The 18721-nt window shown below is 35.9% G+C and overlaps 1 protein-coding gene across 5 annotated transcripts in view; it reads right to left on the reverse strand.

Annotated features, from left to right (window-relative positions):
* Positions 1-6948: 6948 nt before the first annotated feature.
* Positions 6949-18721, reverse strand: part of LOC144973570 (bone morphogenetic protein 2-like) — a 45115-nt gene continuing 33342 nt past the window's right edge. For 3 of the 5 annotated variants that reach the window (XM_078916186.1, XM_078916187.1, XM_078916188.1), the window contains exons 4-6: positions 11695-11854; positions 10688-10852; positions 6949-8755 (exon numbers count right to left, since the gene is read on the reverse strand). In XM_078916186.1, coding sequence (XP_078772312.1) covers positions 8229-8755; positions 10688-10852; positions 11695-11854 — 852 coding nt within the window. In that variant the 3' untranslated portion in view covers positions 6949-8228. The remainder of the gene's footprint in view (positions 8756-10687; positions 10853-11694; positions 11855-18721) is intronic. The other 2 variants (XM_078916185.1, XM_078916190.1) reach the window with 1 other exon arrangement.

An 18721-nucleotide genomic window follows, 5' to 3' on the forward strand; every position in this document is an offset into this window, starting at 1 on the left:
AAAGAAAAGAAATGAGTGGAAGTGAACTCGCTTCATTTTTATGATGGCCAATGTCTGTGGACCACAGGTGGTCTGAAAAGATTCCGGTGAAGAGTCTTCACGAGCTCACTGAATTTTAATAATCCGATTTTTATTCTGGAATTATATGATTATACATTTGTATACAGGATTATTTTTATTTATCGTTGTTGTTAAATTTTGTTGTATAAGAGATGTATGTTTATGTTTTTTTTGGGTTTTTTTTTTTTTTTTTTGCGCCAATTTGCATTCAATTCCATTCAAAATCCGTATAACGGAATTGTACACAAGAATAAAATCAAAATCAAAGGGCTTAAAAAATAGTTGTTAACTCACTCAATCCTGAGAGATTTTTTGCAACTTTTCAAAATTGGGAAAGAAATGTATTGATTAAAAATGAGCATGTACATAGGTAGTTTTATTCAACTATCATTAACATGTAAAAACTAAAAACAATATTTTTGATACTACGCCTACAATTTGTCTCAGTAAAATGTAATAAATAGGCATGGGGTAAAAGTAACCCCGGGTAAACTACGGATATAGTCGGTGTTGGGTTGAGTGAGTTAATGCGCACGCAATGCAACTCCTTTGAGTCAAAATGGTGTGTGCTTAAATAGCTAATGTTTGTGTTACGTTTAAATTGGATGAAATATCAGTTGAATAACTTTTGCAATACAGGTTAAATGTATGCGTGAATATGACCAAAATCATTATCGATGTTGATAATAATTAATACAAATTTCATATTAGGTTCATACAATAATTAATATTTTAATTTTCTAATATCTCTTCTACGTTGTCTGGAAATGGAGTGGAGTCCAAAAGCCTTAGATGGCAGTTCAGTTAGAAGACACTCTGAATAAATAACCAAATTGGTAAAATGGACACATTGATCTGGGAAGAGAAGCCTGTTTAGGAGTGAACTTCTAAAATCAGTCGTGACATTTCCAAGTCGGGGGAGATTGGACATATTAGTAAGGTCAACAACTCACTCTTTTAACTTTAAAAAGACAAAACAAGTTGCAGAATTCGATAAGACCATTTCAGGGACAGATGGAGAGCAGAATATAATGGAAGCGATGCAGAGAGATCTAACGGTCAGTCCCTGATGTATTTTGTTTTGTTTTATTGTTTGTTTATTCTTGTGTGGGGGGGGGGGTTTGCTCTTGTTTTTTTAAATAAAGGATTAAAGGGACGCCTTATTCTATTTTTTCATATATACTGTAGTAAAATCAGGCTTTCTCCAACACTAACAGGGTATAATAATACTGTCCCTTATTATCTTGTATTGTTTTTATTCATATTATGGTCGTGCATCAACATCGTTTGGAACTCTCGGAAAACGAAAATAGATAAGAACAGTTAAACTGAAACAAGGTTACCCAGACTCCACGGAAAATACATATTATAAATTTAAAAATCGTCTCGCCCTGCACTTGTTCAGTTCAGGTCCGATAATCGAAGGCAATTATGGGCTTGATTTTACATTGTTGTAATGGACATATACATTTTGAGTTGGTTGGAGAGTATTTCTATTAAAATGAGCCCATAACAATTTGGGTTATCAGACCTGCAAATAAATAGGCCTACCCGATTCGTCTTATCAGAATAGCAATGATATAGAAGTCAAGAATAATATAGAACTATGTTTCGTCAAAAATTTACTTTTATCTTCACTTAACAAATTCCCGTTTTCAACCTTGTTACTTTTTTTTGAAATGTGTGTGTGTGTGTGTGTGGACGCGTGTGTGTGTTTTGTGTGGGTTTTTTTTTTCTTTGACAGGACTTGAATATCACTTTGATGGTTTTTCAACACCTGCTGGTTTCCTCCCAATTTCCACCCATTTTTTCACCACCTTTTAATGGAGAAATATTTTTTCTCTACTTTTTATATATCTTTTCTTTTGAAAAAAAAAGACAGAAATTCCTAACTATTAAAAACCATATTAGTTTTGTTCCTCACACCTTTACAAATAATACACACAGTAGCAATGTTCAATAGATTGATAGAACGATAGCGACAGAGTAAACACATGATATCTTTTTTTGAAATAAAAATATATGTGTATACAATATATATATATATATTATATATATATATATATATATATATATATATATATATATATATATATATATATATATACATTTATACATATATATTTCATCCCGTTATAACGATAATCCACCTGCTTATCTCCTTCGGGTTTCTAAATATCTGTATTCATCTCTACATAGCCATGCACACACACATTCACACACACACACACACACACACACACCCACTTATATCATTATCTGTGATGGAAAATCACGCAGAACACCTGCAAAGATTTGTTGAGATGATTAATGTCTTATTCAACTTTACTGGGAAATCAAATTCAAATTGATTTACCATCTAGAAAGTTTATCGTAAATACGATTGAGACTTGCAGTCAGTTTAACCCTCTCCTTCCCAACTATAGGAAAATCATCACATTCGTTACGAGACAACCAACATTTTTCTTATTCAAATGTCTTTTGTACATCATAAAATTTAAAGAAAATGAACAGTGTTTTTTTTTTTTTTTTAGAGCATGTTAAAGAAATTTTGTATCGCAAGAACCTTACTGTTATTGTGTTTGAGTGATAAAAAACATCTATTTTTGTGTTAGTTTGGGGAAAATCCTGAAAATGGCTGGTAAGGAGAGCGTTAAGTCGAAATATGCGCGAATTCCAGATGTCCGTATTAAGAAACACTGTGTGATGAAATGCATTGTTCAAGACAATTATATTTTTTACTTTTACAAATTAAATTAGATGGCAGGTTACTTTATGAGTACAAGTTGTTATTGTTTGGAAATACTAAGTGAGCTCTTTACACTTACTTCAAAAATATGCTATGTGTCAAGAAAATTCGTTTATGTTTGATAAACTGAAATTGTATTTAAAAAAATATCCACCTTTTCTTGTTTAGAAAACATCAAACTTGGAGAAAAAAAATGCACGAGAATTATTCAAAACAACAAATAAATAATAAAACAGTGGATTTTTTCTGTCAGAGAAGAACCGTGCCACTTACCCTGCGAGTTTCGTTTCGTTTTCAAATTTAGTATGATATACAATTCTAGTTTTATAACTTTTTATATATTATCATTTTTATAGTTCGAGATGTCGATGAATTCAAGTTTTCTGTATTCGAGATGCTGGGGACAGATTGTACTCCACAATATCATTTATATACATTATAATATATTTAAGATCATTTTATATTACATAATAATAACACACAGAACGTGACAGGTTGTAATGAAAGAAAAACATATGCTTTACATGAGATTGAAGTTAAAAATCAGACTTTGATAAGCAACTGTTATCAAATTTATCACATATCAACATATGAATTATAAATTTAGCATAGCGTGTTTTTTTTTTTTTTAATTTTGTTCAAAGTATTTTTTAAATATAAACAACCAAAACACAAGAATCTATGTTTATCTGTACATGATTATCTGTATGTATCGTGCGTGAGCATTCGTGCCGATATGCTCTCTCTTTCTCTCTCTCTCTCTCTCTCTCTCTCTCTCTGTCTCTCTCTCTCTCTCTCTACCTTTGTATCAATCTCTCATTTTCCCGTTCATTCTTCATCATTTTTTTTTCATTGAATAGTCTCATTCTCTATATCAGAATTCGATACGAAAACAAACTCTCTCTCTCTCTCTCTCTCTCTCTCTCTCTCTCTCTCTCTCGCTTTCTCTCTCTCTTTCTCTCTCTCTCTCTTCTCTCTCTCTCTTCTTCTTCTTCTTCTCTTCTTCTTCTTCTTCTCTCTTCTTCTTCTTCTTCTCTCTTCTTCTTCTTTCTTCTTTCTTCTTCTTCTTCTTCTTTCTTCTTCTTCTCTTCTTCTTCTTCTTCTTTCTTCTTCTTCTTCTTTTCTTCTCTCTTCTTATTCTTTCTTCCTCTATCTATCTACTACATTCTATCTATCTATCCATCTCCTCTATCTATTATCTATCTATCATCTATCTATCTATCTATCTATCTATCTATCTATCTATTATCTATCTATCTATCTATTTACCTCTACCTTTCTATCAATCCTCTCCCTTTTTTTCCCTTCAGACTTCATTTTTTTTTCTCTCCATTTAATTGTCTCATTCTCTCTGTCTGTCAGAATTCAATGTGAAAACGAATACGTAACAATTGAAATAATAAATGTTTCATTGTAAAGACAATTTATTTAGTTGATATGACATACATTGATTGAAAACATATATACGAAACAGTGCCAGTCAAAGCAGAAAGATACATATAGGAAGAGAAAAAAGCAACATTCCAACATATCATCCTGTGGCAACAAATACAGAATATCCACCAGATTTCTCCATTCACAACGACTTTCAGCATTTTTACTGTGCCAGTTTTGCGCGAGTATTGCTGTATATCATCCGGTGCCTTCTCAGTCTCCCTTTGGGCCTTTTTTCCCTGTCCACAACTGCCATTTCGGACATATTTTGTCCTTCTACTATAGATAGAACGAAGTTGACGTCACTCAGGCCTTTGTTTTTTGTTTTTTGGGGGGTTTTTTGGGGTTTTTTTTTTTTGCCATGTCCGTTTATGGCTAATTTTCACTAAACTGTATTCACGTTTAAGGTTACACACACTTTTGAGTGTTGGTCCGTTATACTTCCGGATGGCAATGTTGTGATCTGCTTAGCCAAGCGCATACTATCCTGTACTGTCGTACTCTGAAGAAACACATTGTAAAATTTGGGTCAGGAAACTCATCCTTCAAATATCGATCAATAAAAGTGACTCTCATATTGTCAAAAACTCTGAAACCGGCGACTTTATTGAAGTCCTAGGTTTTGCGAGTTGTTTTTGAAAATATTATGATACCTGGTCATTTTAATCGATCGATATTTGAAGGACGAGTTTCTCGGCCAAAATCTTTGATATGTTTTATTTTAAAGAGTACAGCAGAAAAGTACGTCATTCTTGTCATAAATATTATGCCCTGCTCGTGTCTATTTGGCAATCTTAATACTATATTTAACTACGTCTATTACTGTTTGCGAATGTCTATACACAATATTATGTATTTCATTCTTATACGATCTGTTTATTCGGACAGATTGTTAAATATTCAGATGTAAACTCTGCCAGTGCTCGAAGGAAAAAGAAAAAAAAGAAAGAAACAACAACAACAATAATAATAGTAATAATTATAATAATAACAAGAGCAACAACAACAACAACAACAACAACAAAAAGAAATAAATAAATATTTTTTTTAAATAAATTAAATTTAGGCCAGGAAGCATGGCCTTCAAATATTGATCGATTAAAATAACTTTCATCTGGTCAAAAATTGACAAGCATGGGACTTCTTTATAGACTTTCATAAAATCCAACGTTTGAGAGTTTTTACAGAATTACGGTCATTTAAATCGATCAATATTTGAAAGACAATTTTTCTGGCCAAATTTTTAAATACGTATATTTCCAGATTGCGGCAGTTAACTTCTTAAAATACACTACAGACTGACTTATACTATCATTATCTTGATTTGTTGTAACGCAATGTGCGTCAACAGTAAACCTAATTACCCAATTTTGATGTCAGTAAATTACGTGTTTCACCGCCAAGATTGGGACATATCGACAACTTAAACAGACTGTCGATTTGGCGCGATGCCAAGATTGGGACATATCGTCAACTTTAACACACTGTCGATTTGGCGCGAAAATGGTTAGAATTATAGTGAATAAGACATAAATAACCCCAGGTCTCTAAACGGTATTACTTGATTTCGGGCATTCTTCCTTATCTAAAAGTTACCAATTAGATTCAATAGTCCGATGTCATGTCCGTCCAGCAACGAGCAGCTTGGTTCTAAGCAAATAAAATCGGTACTTTTTATTCTTCATGCTGGCTAGAACTAGAACTTTTTCACTTGTCATGTGATCAGAATGTATAGAAGTCAAAACATGATCAGATTTATTATGTTTTTCTCCTTTGGATAAACTTTTATGCTCGTTCCATCGTGCTGATAGTTTAGAATCATTTACTAAGTTACTATGCGTCATTGCGAGGGAAGTGACGTCATGACTGTTGAAACCTATTGCGATTTAGTAATATTATTGTCACTTTGTCCAAGAGAATGCTATCTACATCAATCACACTTACTGCACTCTTACATACACAACACATTACATTTTTTTAAAAATCAATAATCATAATCATAACGAAGCATAACAAAATAAATCCATTATTTTTTACAACGAACTGTATCTTATCACAATATTAGTAATGCCGCTTTGGATTATTGTATGATGTTATATCCAGCGTCCGAACAAATAAATTCAGAAGTACGAAATCAGAAGAGCAAGCGTTTTTTGTAGTTATAACAACGTTGAAATATTGTTGTCTTTGTATTCCATACCATTGTATTGACGATAGAGCAATGCTTGGTGAATGGGAGCGATCTATATTCATGTTTTCGTCCAACCAAGTCATCAATCACATGATTTGTTGCTGTCCAACGATTGGATATTTCTTCATGCTGCTTTGTTTATGAGAGTTGTAAACATACCCATGTGTCAAGCTGAACGAAATGACCACTCGTGATGTTAGGTATTTCAAAAACTGTGAACACTTCACTATGTGGGTCACTTTGAGAACATATTATACAGTGACCAATGACCTCGAGCACATGGACAGGTAATATAGATCATGCCATTCAAATAGAATCCTTCTCACTTCTTGTTAAGTTCAATATTTTCCCCCATTTATAACCAACTTGGAAACAGCTCGTCGACAATCGGCATACAGAGAATTACGAAAGTCTACGAGAAAGAAAGAACTTTCAATATGTTACAAAATTGTATTTGGAAATTACCAAGATTAAATAAACATTTGGGAAATTCAACTGATCCAATTTTCCTGGGTTTTTAGGGGTTTTTTTAATTTTTGGAGGGTTTTTGGTCCTGAAATCCTTCTGTAGTTCTTCCCATATGGAAAAAGAACCAACTGGACCTTACTCTCATAGGCTCTGTAAGGAATGACAACGGCACACAAATCGTGTTTACGATATCGCCAAAAAAAATTTTTGAAAGTAAACGGAAATCTTTAATACAAAAGAAATACTGCCAAACTCTGGAATAACATGTATTTAACATTTTGGCTAGAAAATGTGTCCTTCAAATATCGATTGATTAAAAATGAACCATATCTTGGCAAAAACTCTGAAACCTGCAAAGTCACAAGTTTGAGATTTTTTGCTAAGATGCGGTTCTTTTTAACCGATCGACATTTGAAGAACGAGTTTTCTGGTCAAAATTTTTAATGCATGTTTTTATTGTTTGTTTGGGTTGTTGTTGTTTTTTTTTTTTGTTTTTTTTTTGTTTGTTTTTTTTTAGAGTACAGTAGAATAGTCCTAAGTGTCTCTGTTGTCATCCCTCAACTCACCAAACACAACACTCTGAATCTTTTCAGTCGAGGACCTGGTCATGGAACAACCATCGATTCTCCAATCTCTTTTGCCCAGAAACTGGGAAGTCTGGTTGTAATTTATGACGATTATTGTGATATTGTCATTAAAACCATCTGGGGACTTTGAGATTTTGGTGAAATAGTGACAAGATACATTCAATGGTCAAAGGAAAAACCCTCAATAGAATTTTATAAGTAATGTTTCACTTTTGATCGCCGCGCGACTATTCCAAAATTCACACCATCGCGTCTGTTGTTCTCAATTCAGGAACTTTCCATATTCGGTGAATATACCTACATATGTAGTCATTGTGTGTCTGATATGTCACAGTTGAAACCAATAGATTATTAAGTCGAAAGTCAAAAGTAGCTCTGAACATAATAAGAGAACAATAATTGTATTTTTTTAATGAATCCAGATCGACCATGATAGAACAACTATTAGGAGCGTGAACTTTGACATTGCCCTCTACAAGGAATCATGTTATGACTAGCCGTGCGTCGCTGAGTCACACATTACTACTCCCACGAAATCATTGCCATCATTTCACGAAACAAACTTTTTTAAAAGTTATCCATTTCACTAATTTCACTGTAGTTTGTTCACTGGACATTCTTGATGCAAAGGTCAAATACGTCATGGGCCCTTGCTACTTCCGGTTAAGAAAAAAAAGATCTTTTCTCGTTCAGCTTTTCGAATAAAATAATCATAATCCATTGTGTTACTGTGTATTTTTCAATGACATCCACAGCTTGCCACCACCATGTCGTCATATTGTTTGAGAATGACATTTTCGTTGTCATCAAAATACAACAAACTAACCGAATACAACTTGTTGGGGACGCAACACGGTGTCCCCACATCCTTGCCTACCCTAAGGGCGTGCACGATACTCTGTACTGTGGCGTGGTTGGTCGGTTTCTGGTTCTGGCCCAGCGGAAACGGGCATTCGCCTGAACAATGATATGCATTGTAGCTGTTAGGGGAGATAATCCATCCAGACCATCCTATCTCCTCGAAATCTACGAACATCTCGTATCGAGAACAGGTCCGGCGTTTGTGGCGATATCGATACATATCGAATGTTCTTTTGCGACGATTACCATTCCTGTTGGCGCTACGTTTTGAGCGACCCGAGTGTGAGGGTCTTCGCCTCCGTTCACGTTCATTGAGCATGCGCACTGCCTGCCGGAAGCTGTTCTTTTTCCTGAATTCTTTCCTCCTTTCCCTTTTCAAGATATCCTCTTTGATTTGCTGGTATTCTGAAATTAGAAAGAGAAATCGAATCGTGGTATGATAAGATGTGGGGGGGGGGGGGAACTTTTCATATTTAAAATTTAAAGTTAAATGTTGCCCTACCTCCCAATCTCTCTCTCTCTCTCTCTCTCTCTCTCTCTCTCTCTCTCTCTCTCTCTCTCTCTCTCTCTCTCTCTCTCTCTCTCTCTCTCTATCAATCAATCAATCTATCTATCTATTTATTTATATATCTATCTATCTATCTATCTATCTATCTATCTATCTATCTATCTATCTATCTATCCAACCATCCATCCATCCATCCATCCATCTATCTATCTATCTATCTATCTATCTATCTATCTATCTATCTATCTATCTATCTATCTATCTATCTATCTCTGTCTTTTTAAATAACTGTGTCTGTGTTCTTGATATCACAACGTATACTCAACGATATAATATTCTCTTGTAGAATCTATTCAGCTTAAGTAAATGTTCTGTGTCCTAAAATTAACATTTAAATATTTAAGAAATAATGGACAATCTCATGTTTCCTGAACGTCGTCATCTCTGTCAGAGGAATTTCAAAATACCATCATGCTCACACAAATTAAATAATAAATAATTTGTGTCAGTGACATAATCAGCCGGAAGGTGAAAATTTTGGATTTTGCACTTGTTTGCATTGTTTGAAAGAATATGCTCACCAGAGCATTTTAATCTTTATTTGAAGTAAATCGGGTGATTTTTCATGAAGTTATGGTCAGATGTATGGGAAAGGTATCCGGCAAGTTTTCTCAAATTTCATACTTTTTCAACTTAACTAGCTGTAAAAAAATATTTTAAAATGGATATTAAGCTTTGCTATTTCCCCAAGATGTACAAAAAGGGTTGATTTTATTATGTATGACAAGAACTCATTTTGGATAAAAATTGACCTTCTAACTAAATTTGGCAATGTCTCAGTTCAAACCTGTTCACCATCCGACTAATTATGACTTATTTGACCTTTTAAAATGGATATCAATGTTTGGAGCCGGAATTTTATATAATAATTAATAAATCACGATAACAAGTTAAACTTTATTTAGAATTACTGCATTCTTGAAAAATTAAAGTGATGTATCTATTATGACCCAGTTAATATCAATTTAACTATCACGAATCGTCAGCCATATTTGTTTATCGCAGAACATAATGCAGATACATTCCTCTTTGGTTAGCCGGCCAAGTACGTGTCGTAGCTCACCGGCCACTTCTCAAAGTGCGGCTATGTGGTCTAGTGGTATGACACTCACTTTCGGATCGGAAGGTCCTGGGTTCGAGCCTCGCGCTCGGCGCATAGTTGAGTCCTTGGAAAGGCTCTTTACTCACATTCTCTCACCGTACTCAGGTGTAAAAAAAGGGAGCCCTTGTAAAGCGTTTAGAGCACATTTAGTGGATATTGCGCAATATAAAGCTCAATTTAAAAAAAAAAAAAAGAAATTAAAAAAGTTCCACATGGTCTGCCTCAAAACGCCATCACGGATTCAGTGAGGAGTAAAAGAAACAGATCAATAATATACAATAATAATAATGAGCTTTTTATATAGCGCAATATCCACTAAATGTGCTCAAAACGCTTTACAGGGGGTCCCTGGACAACAGCAGCATTTAACGTGTAGAACGGAACATAACGCCTGTAAGGCGATATTACACTTTTTTTCGGACAGAGACAACGCTGTTAACTGCCAGGTACTCATTTTTTACACCTGAGTACGGTGAGAATTCTCTCCCATTCGTGCGAAAAGAGCCTTCTCCAAGGACTCAACTATGCGCCGATCGACGCTCGAACGCAGGACCTTCCGATACGAAAGCGAGTGTCATACCACTAGCCGCACAAAGAAGAGATGGAAGTGCTTGAACTAACTTAGATAATAATGGATTCAATCTCTTGCCCAATCACTATCTCTCACCTTTGTCACTGGGTTTGATGTAATTGGAGTGCTTCAACCTGCCGTCGTTTCCAAACATCACCAGGATGGGCTGCTTGCTGTCGTGGTGTTCGTTGCGTTGTGCAAACCTGACGTAGGTCCCGTTGATGGGGCGGCCGGTGTTAGTCTCCGCTGTCACCAGAAATCCTTTCAAAGGTAAAAATGAATGAATTAATCAATTTAAAAACAACAACAAAAAATAATGAATTTATATATATATATATATATATATATATATATATATATATATATATATATATATATATATATATATATATATATATATATATATATATATATATCAGTCCTGATGAAATTGAAGACACGGAAACGATCGTTTCGGCTAAAAATACGTGAGTGAATTTATTTATTTTTATATGCTCTAACTTAAATTATCGAGCACTCTCGTACCTACAAGTACCCACCAACACTCGTATATATTATATATATTATATATATATATATATATATATATATATATATTATATATATATGCATGTTTATTAAAACAATTAACTATGGCATATTAGCAAAAAAAATGTTATGATTCATCTCTATTGTTACCCTTTGTGGAAAATACTCGGATAATGACTATGTGTGTTCAAGAAAAGTGAGTTGTTAGTCGTAATAGTGCTAAAGTGGAAGCAATGATACCATTGGTTTTGTTTTTATTTGTGTGTGTTGGGCGGGGGGGGGGGGGGGGGGCTGGTTGTGTTGTTGTTTTTTTGTTTGCTTTTATTTCTTTGTTTGTTTTTTTTTTGTTTGTTTGTTTTTGTTTTTTTGGTGGAAGGGGGTTATGTTGTGGTGACGGTGGTAGCTGACTGAAGTAGTAGTCTTCTGGTCATTGTTTAAGTTCTTATGAAGGAGGCGTTTGTGTTTGTTTTGGTTTGGTTTGTTTTTTTGTGTTTTTTTTTTTGGGGGGGGGGGGGGGGGGGGGGGGGGGGGGGCGGGGTTCGTACACATTGAAAATGATATAACGTACAACTTACCAAAGTTATTGGCTTTGTCTGTATACCAAGCATGCACAGCCTTGGTGACGTTGAAAATCAACCAGCCATGCGCATGCGCAGGAACCCGCTTGACGTCCAGGAGGAGAAGGTTTTTTGGTGACGTCAAGTCGCCGATGAAAAGGACTTGATAGACTTTGATCTGAAAGGGTAGGATTTGAAAATCAAGTAAAGAAAGAAAGGTGTGTATGATTGCTCATTTTTTAAAATTGAGCTAATTATTCAGCACAATATCCACTAAACGTGCTCAAAGCGCTTTACAATGGGTCCCTGACCAACAGCAACATTTAACATGTAGTGTTTTGAGACCGGCTCTATGCGGCGCATAGTTGAATCCTTATAAATCTCGAGTTCTTTACTCATATTCTATCCTCGTACTCGGATGTAATATGAATATATGGCCGCTAACATCGCTGTCTCTCTGCGTAGCCATCGTAAAGCTATAGCCTGGCACTGACCAAAAATTTTGCCACAAAAGAAAACAAATTGTGAGTTGTATTCAATAGTTCAACCAATGAAATAACTTGTGTATTCAATAGTTCAACCAATGAAATAACTTGTTTCCTTGAGCTCTACTAACGACAACTCACTAGACGCGACACAAACCTAAAAAAATGACCTCAAACTGCCAGTCCAGAGGGTTCTTGTGTTAGGCTATAGATAGTTCGAAGATGACGTCACTCAGGCCTTTGTTATTGTTTTTGCCATCCGCGTTTGTGAGTTGTTCTCACTAAACTGTATTAACCAGACTATAAAAGTTCATGGTTACATAGAGTTTGTGTGTTGGTCCGTTATACTTCCGGATGGCAATGTTGTGAACTCCTTGGCCAAGCGCATTCTATCTATAATATGTTAACGATGGCTACGCTCTCTGTCGTTAAAAAAAAAGGTGTAATATCGCCTAACTGGCGTTATGTCCTTTTCCTTCATGTTAAGTGTTGCTGGGAACTCTTGTAAAGCGCTTTGAGCACGTTTATTGGATATTGCGCTATATACACACTCTAGTTCAGTTCAAAATAAAATTGAACAAATGATGATTTGAATGAAATCCAGTTGCCTCATGCCGTTTAGGTTCATTCTGCCTAGCTATGCAAACAAAATGATATGTTTAGTGGTGGAGCCAATGCTTTTATATACTTGAGCACAAATGCTTGGCCGATATAATATTTTATAGTGTCTGCTCTACAGTTGAAATTTGTCCTACTAATTGTTGTAACTTGAAAAAAAATGAAATTGGTTTTCGATACCCAGCATAGACAGTTTTTTGTTTGTTTGTTTGTTTGTTTTGTTTTGTTTTTTTTGTTTTTTTTTTTGTTTTGTTTTGTTTTTGGGAATGGGGTGGGGTGTCTGTTTGCTGTTTTATTTTCGCTTTGTTTTGTTTGGGGTTTTTTTGTTTTTTTTTTTGTGTTTTTTTTTTTGTTGTTTTTTATTTTTTTTTTTTTTGGTGTTGTTCTTTTTATTTTGTTTTTTTAATCAAATTTCTTAAAATTTCATGCACCAACTTTTTGAGCAATCACAACCCAAATAAACAATCACTCAAAGCCGCACGAGACTCAATGAATTCACCCCTCAATCGGTGACGTAAACGGACAAAAATACTTTTTATCATTTGGATATGACGCTTGTTAACCCTCCCCTTACCAACTCCAGGAAAATCGTCATATTCGTTACGAAACAACCAACATCATTCTTGTTCAAATTTGTTATGTACCTACATTCCAAAATTTGAAGAAAAATGTTTGATACAGCTATAGATAGAATGTGCTTGGCCAAGGAGTTCACAACATTGCCATCCGGAAGTATAACGGACCAACACACAAACTCTGTGTAACCATGAACTTTTATAGTCTGGTTAATACAGTTTAGTGAGAACAACTCACAAACGCGGATGGCAAAATCAATAACAAAGGCCTGAGTGACGTCATCTGCATACTATCTATAAAACTTAACGCTGTTTTGTAAAACTGGTTTTGTGTGCACACAATTATGTATAATATGTTCTTATTTCTTTTCACTTCGGGAAAAACTCTGAAAATGGTTGGTAAGGAGAGAATTAATCTTAAAAGTATTTTCCACCAAAATGTAACAGATCAATAAATAACGCAAGTCATTTATGTGTGAATACATAATATGAAATAAACACAATAAATAAATTCCCTTTATTCATCCCATAGGGGAAATTTTTCTCTGGGGTCTATTCCAAGGGAAGACTGGAATAACCCAGGCGTCAGCCGCAGAGCAGCGCCGCAAAGTGAGCTAGGGCGAGGTGACTTGCTCAAGGCCACACAGCGCAGCGGCGAGTGATTGAACTCGGTACTTTTCGGGTACGAAGCAAAGACCGTACCACTGAGCCACGCTACCCCCCAAAGGTTAGGAGTATCAGTAAGGACAGCTAAGGGATTCGATCTCGGTCCGTTTGTGTTAGGGTTGAGATCTCTATCGGTCTCCTACGGCTGGCTGAGTGAGACAAGTATTTGTCTAATGAATGTAATCCTATATAAGCACTCAAGTGCAGTGTAGTTAACAAACGAAGAAAATATTAGCTTTTCATCTGCTGTTGTCTTCTGTTCTCCGTCTGTTTTGTCTGAAGCCTTCTACAACAAAGTAAACTTAGCATTGTCCTGTCTGAGTACACAAGAATCAGATTAGAATCAGCGACGACGTCGACTTGAGAACCGTTTAATTGCAACAATCTATATTTTTTAGAAGGCGATTTGAGATCCGTTTAATTGCAACAATCTATATTTAGAAGGCGATTTGAGATCCGTTTAATTGCAACAATCTATATTTAGAAGGCGACTTGAGATCCGTTTAATTGCAACAATCTATATTTAGAAGGCGATTTGAGATCCGTTTAATTGCAACAATCTATATTTAGGAGGCGACTTGAGAACCGTTTAATTGCAACAATCTATATTTAGGAGGCGACTTGAGATCCGTTTAATTGCAATAATCTATGTTTAGGAGGCGACTTGAGAACCGTTTAATTGCAATAATCTATGATTAGGAGGTGACTTGAGAACCGTTTAATTGCAATAATCTATATTTAGGAGGCGACTTTCGAATCCTGGTAAGTAGCCTTTTCGTCATTCAGAGAAAACTGCAATTTTTCGTCATTTTGTAAAGGACTAAGAGAGGAACGAGGAAGTGTTGGAGAAGGTGAGAAAGGGAAGAATGTTGATCCATACCATCAGAAAGAGGCAGTTACGGTTTCTGAGACATGTGTGGAGAAGATACGGAATAGAAAAGTTGGTAACATCTGGGGATGATCGAAGGAAAAGAGAGCTAGAGGAAGACAAAGAATGACTTATTTAAATAACCAAAGAATGGCCAAATGTGATTTTAAAAGCAACACAGATTTCATGCGCACCGCAGAGGATCGTGATTCGTGGAGACAGCTGACCGGCAACGTGCTCAAGAGTACAAGCCACGATGGATGATGAAGAGAGGAAAATACATGTCTTGTTTGCCTCATACACGGAGAGTTTTGGGCTTCAACTGTTCTCGGGTGATTCGTCGGTACGGCTATTTGGTCTTGTGATATGACACTCACTTTCGGATCGGAAGGCGAGTGCCATACCACTAGACCACATAGCCTTGTCCACTTAGTAGTGGTTGGGTAGCTGGATTTGTTAGATCTGGCGGCATGTACCGACTTTGCGACAAACTAACGTCCTATCCAAATGGTAATAAGCAATTGCAATCGTCCGTTTCACGCTATCGAAACCAGGATAAACTCCTCCAACTCCATGGGCCTTGTGGTTCTGAAGGACTAAATTTTTTAATTTTTTCTCCTTTTACCTTTGTCTATTTCACACACAAATATCTTCATACATATTTTTTTATACAATATTGTGACAAAAATTCACATACTAATACAGTAATGTTAACTCACTCAACCCTACCACCGACTATATCCGTGGTTTACCCGGGTTACTATTTAATTTATTACATTTTTCTGAGACAAATTATAGGCGTATTATCAAAGCTAATGTTTTTAGTTTTTACATGTTAAGGGTATCTAGTTGAATAAAACTATGTATGTACATGCACATTTTAAATACATTTTTCCAATTTTGAAAAGTAGCAAAAATCTCTGGGATTTAGTGAGTTAATGAAGTAAATCGGAAAATTGCAAAATCTTTATCAGGTCACGTAGTTCCGCCAAGCAGATTATCGCTGTCCAAGCGTTTAAGATAGTCATTCATTTTAACATTAAGTATAAAAGACAACCCATTGAAGCAACCTCTGTTTGTAGAGGGAAGAATAGAAAAGAAATATCATTGGAAATGGCCACCGCTCTCTGCCTGAGACTCAAGTGGAGAGTAGGGGAGGGGTAAACAAATGAAATGGTCTTTTTTCCGCTTGACTTCTCCGCGGAAACTGATTTTGTGTGAAGCGTCTGGGGCAAAAGAAATTATCGGTATGAAAGATGACGCTTGTAGAATGTTTCCTGCGGTGCGCTCTTTTACGGTAGAAGTCTAAATTTTTGCATTTCAGGTTTACGACCATGTCATGGAAATCCGTCTGTCTTTGGCTTAACCCTCTCCTTACCATCCATTGGAAAATCGTCACATTCATTACGATGTAACCGACAATTTTCTCATTCTGATTTCTCTTGTACATCACAAAATGTAAAGAAATGCTTTGATTACAGCTATAAATAATAAACACTGTGTTGTAGAGCTCACTTGGTACTTTTTTGTTTGAGTAAGAAAGTCTATTTTTGTGCTGGGTGGGTGTGAATTTTCGGGGGAAATTCTAAAAATAGCTGGTAAGGAGAGAGTTAAGATAAGAACATCGTTGAAGATTGAAAATCGTGTAGATGTTTTTAGACCAAAGTACACGTTTATCTTGATATTATTAGCCTGTATAACTATGATGATATGAACAATAAAGAAATCAAAATACAACTATGATTAATATAATATGAACAAAGTGGCTTTCATATGACAACTAAATAAAGTGAAATCTCAATGGTCAATATTACGATAACCATTATAAAATTCCATATTATGCTTTATTGGAAGAATGAGCGCATAGTAGTTTCTTGAAGTGACAATAAAAATTGAAATAAAATCACTTTTTTTTATATCTGGCTCATCCGACGTGCACTTATTAGAAGGTCTGATGATCCTTATGGGCTCATTGATGTAATGGAAATCTCAAAAAAAAAAAGTGACGCAAAACATTGTCCATTACTACTATATTAAACTAGGCCCATAAGTGGGTTCGGATGTCAGACCTGCATATATGTATACATCGGGCTCATCCCAACATGATACCGTTTTGAGGAGATTGGTCACAAATATTGTAAAGGGCTTTGAGCACGTTTAGTGGATATTGCGCTATATAAAAGCTCCAAAAAAAAAAAAAATATCAGCCGTTATAAAAATATCAGATTCTTACACTCTTGGTTTTTGACATTCCGAACGTGTTTCCAACCGCTGCACGACGAGCCCGCGAGTGCGCGTATGGAACAAAGTTCGATTTCCAGAAGACAATGGAGAAAAAAAAATCTTTTAATCTACTCTTCACTCAATTCCGATTCCATCATTTTTTAATAACAGCCATGATAAAAATAATTTAAATAGTACTTGTTTTTTTTTTTTTAAAGAATCCAATTTTAGTGAAATTTAAATGATAATCTGACGTCACGAATTATTATTGTAACTTTGATATCATTACGCGTTACTATTTATGGGGAGGGGTGGAGTCAGGTTAAATTAATTTCGTATAATTTGCGTTCTGCTATCCGATCTGCAGTCTGCAATACGCTTCAACAGTCAATTCCCTCGTAATGACGCATGGTAACTTAGTAACTGGCTCTAAACTATCGGAACAATGGCGGACGCCCCTATGAAATACTTCTCCGACGAGCATAAAAGCGTATCCAGAGGGGGAAAAAACATTATAAATCTGATAATGTTTTGACTTTTACACATTTTGATCACAAGACATATGAAAAGTTCTAGACCGCATGAATAATAAAAAAATACAGATTTTCTGTGTTTAGAACCACGATGGCCGCCGTTGCTGGGCGACATGTCATCAGACTATTGAACCCAATTCATGTAATTCCTTCATTGTCTACACTACTTGTCATGGGAACTTTCCAATAATATTTCTGTGTTTGTGGCTTGCGACTATTTTTGGTCCAAGGTGACAGTACAGTCGTAAGTACGTAAGTACGTACTTTGTAGTTAACGATCACAGGTACCAACGGGTGAGAAGAGAAATCCCGTGGTTTTGCGGGGGATATGTACGGTTATGGGTTTAATAGGCTTATTTATGGCCCCTGCAGCGGAATAAACGGCCAACCCCAATGATGCGAGGTGACGGGGTATGAGAAAGGTAAACGAGCGTCGCTGATCGCTTCGGGCGGTCTGTTGTCGTACATGTGGGCGAAATGAAAACATCATGGCGGAGGTGTATGGCGAAACAATGGTCCCGGAAGATGAAAGGCATCATGGGTATGATAATATAATATACAGTCAAACATTGTTAAACCGGACAATCTCCTCCTCCTCCTCCTCCTCCTCCTCCTCCTCCTCCTCCTCCTCCTCCTCCTCCTCCTCCTCCTCCTACTCCTTCTTCTTCTTCTTCTTCTTCTTCTCTTATCATCTCTCCTTCTCTCTTCTATCTCCCCATCCATTCCACCACCACCACCACACATCATCATCATCATCATCATCATCATCATCATCATCATCATCATCATCATCATTTCGTCTCCTTCTCGCCCTCCTCTTCATCCTCCTCATCCTCCTCCTTCTTTCGTTTTGTTACATTTTTGTTTTATTTTGTGTGTGGTTTTGTTTTGTGTGTTTGGTGTTTTTTTTTTTTTTTGTTTGTTTTGTTTTGTTTTTTTGTTTTTTGCTTTTTTTTGCGGGGGATGGGGTTGATTTATTATTTGTTTGTTTTTCTTGGGGGGGGGGGGGGTCGGAGGGAGGGGGTCGGAGGTCTTTGGTTTTTCGTTCCTTGTGAGTGTGTGTGTTTGTGTGTGTGT

The sequence above is a fragment of the Berghia stephanieae genome, chromosome 5 (assembly GCF_034508935.2).
Source record: "Berghia stephanieae isolate SIO BIC M18660-M18661 chromosome 5, UCSD_Bste_1.3, whole genome shotgun sequence".
Taxonomy (NCBI): domain Eukaryota; kingdom Metazoa; phylum Mollusca; class Gastropoda; order Nudibranchia; family Aeolidiidae; genus Berghia; species Berghia stephanieae.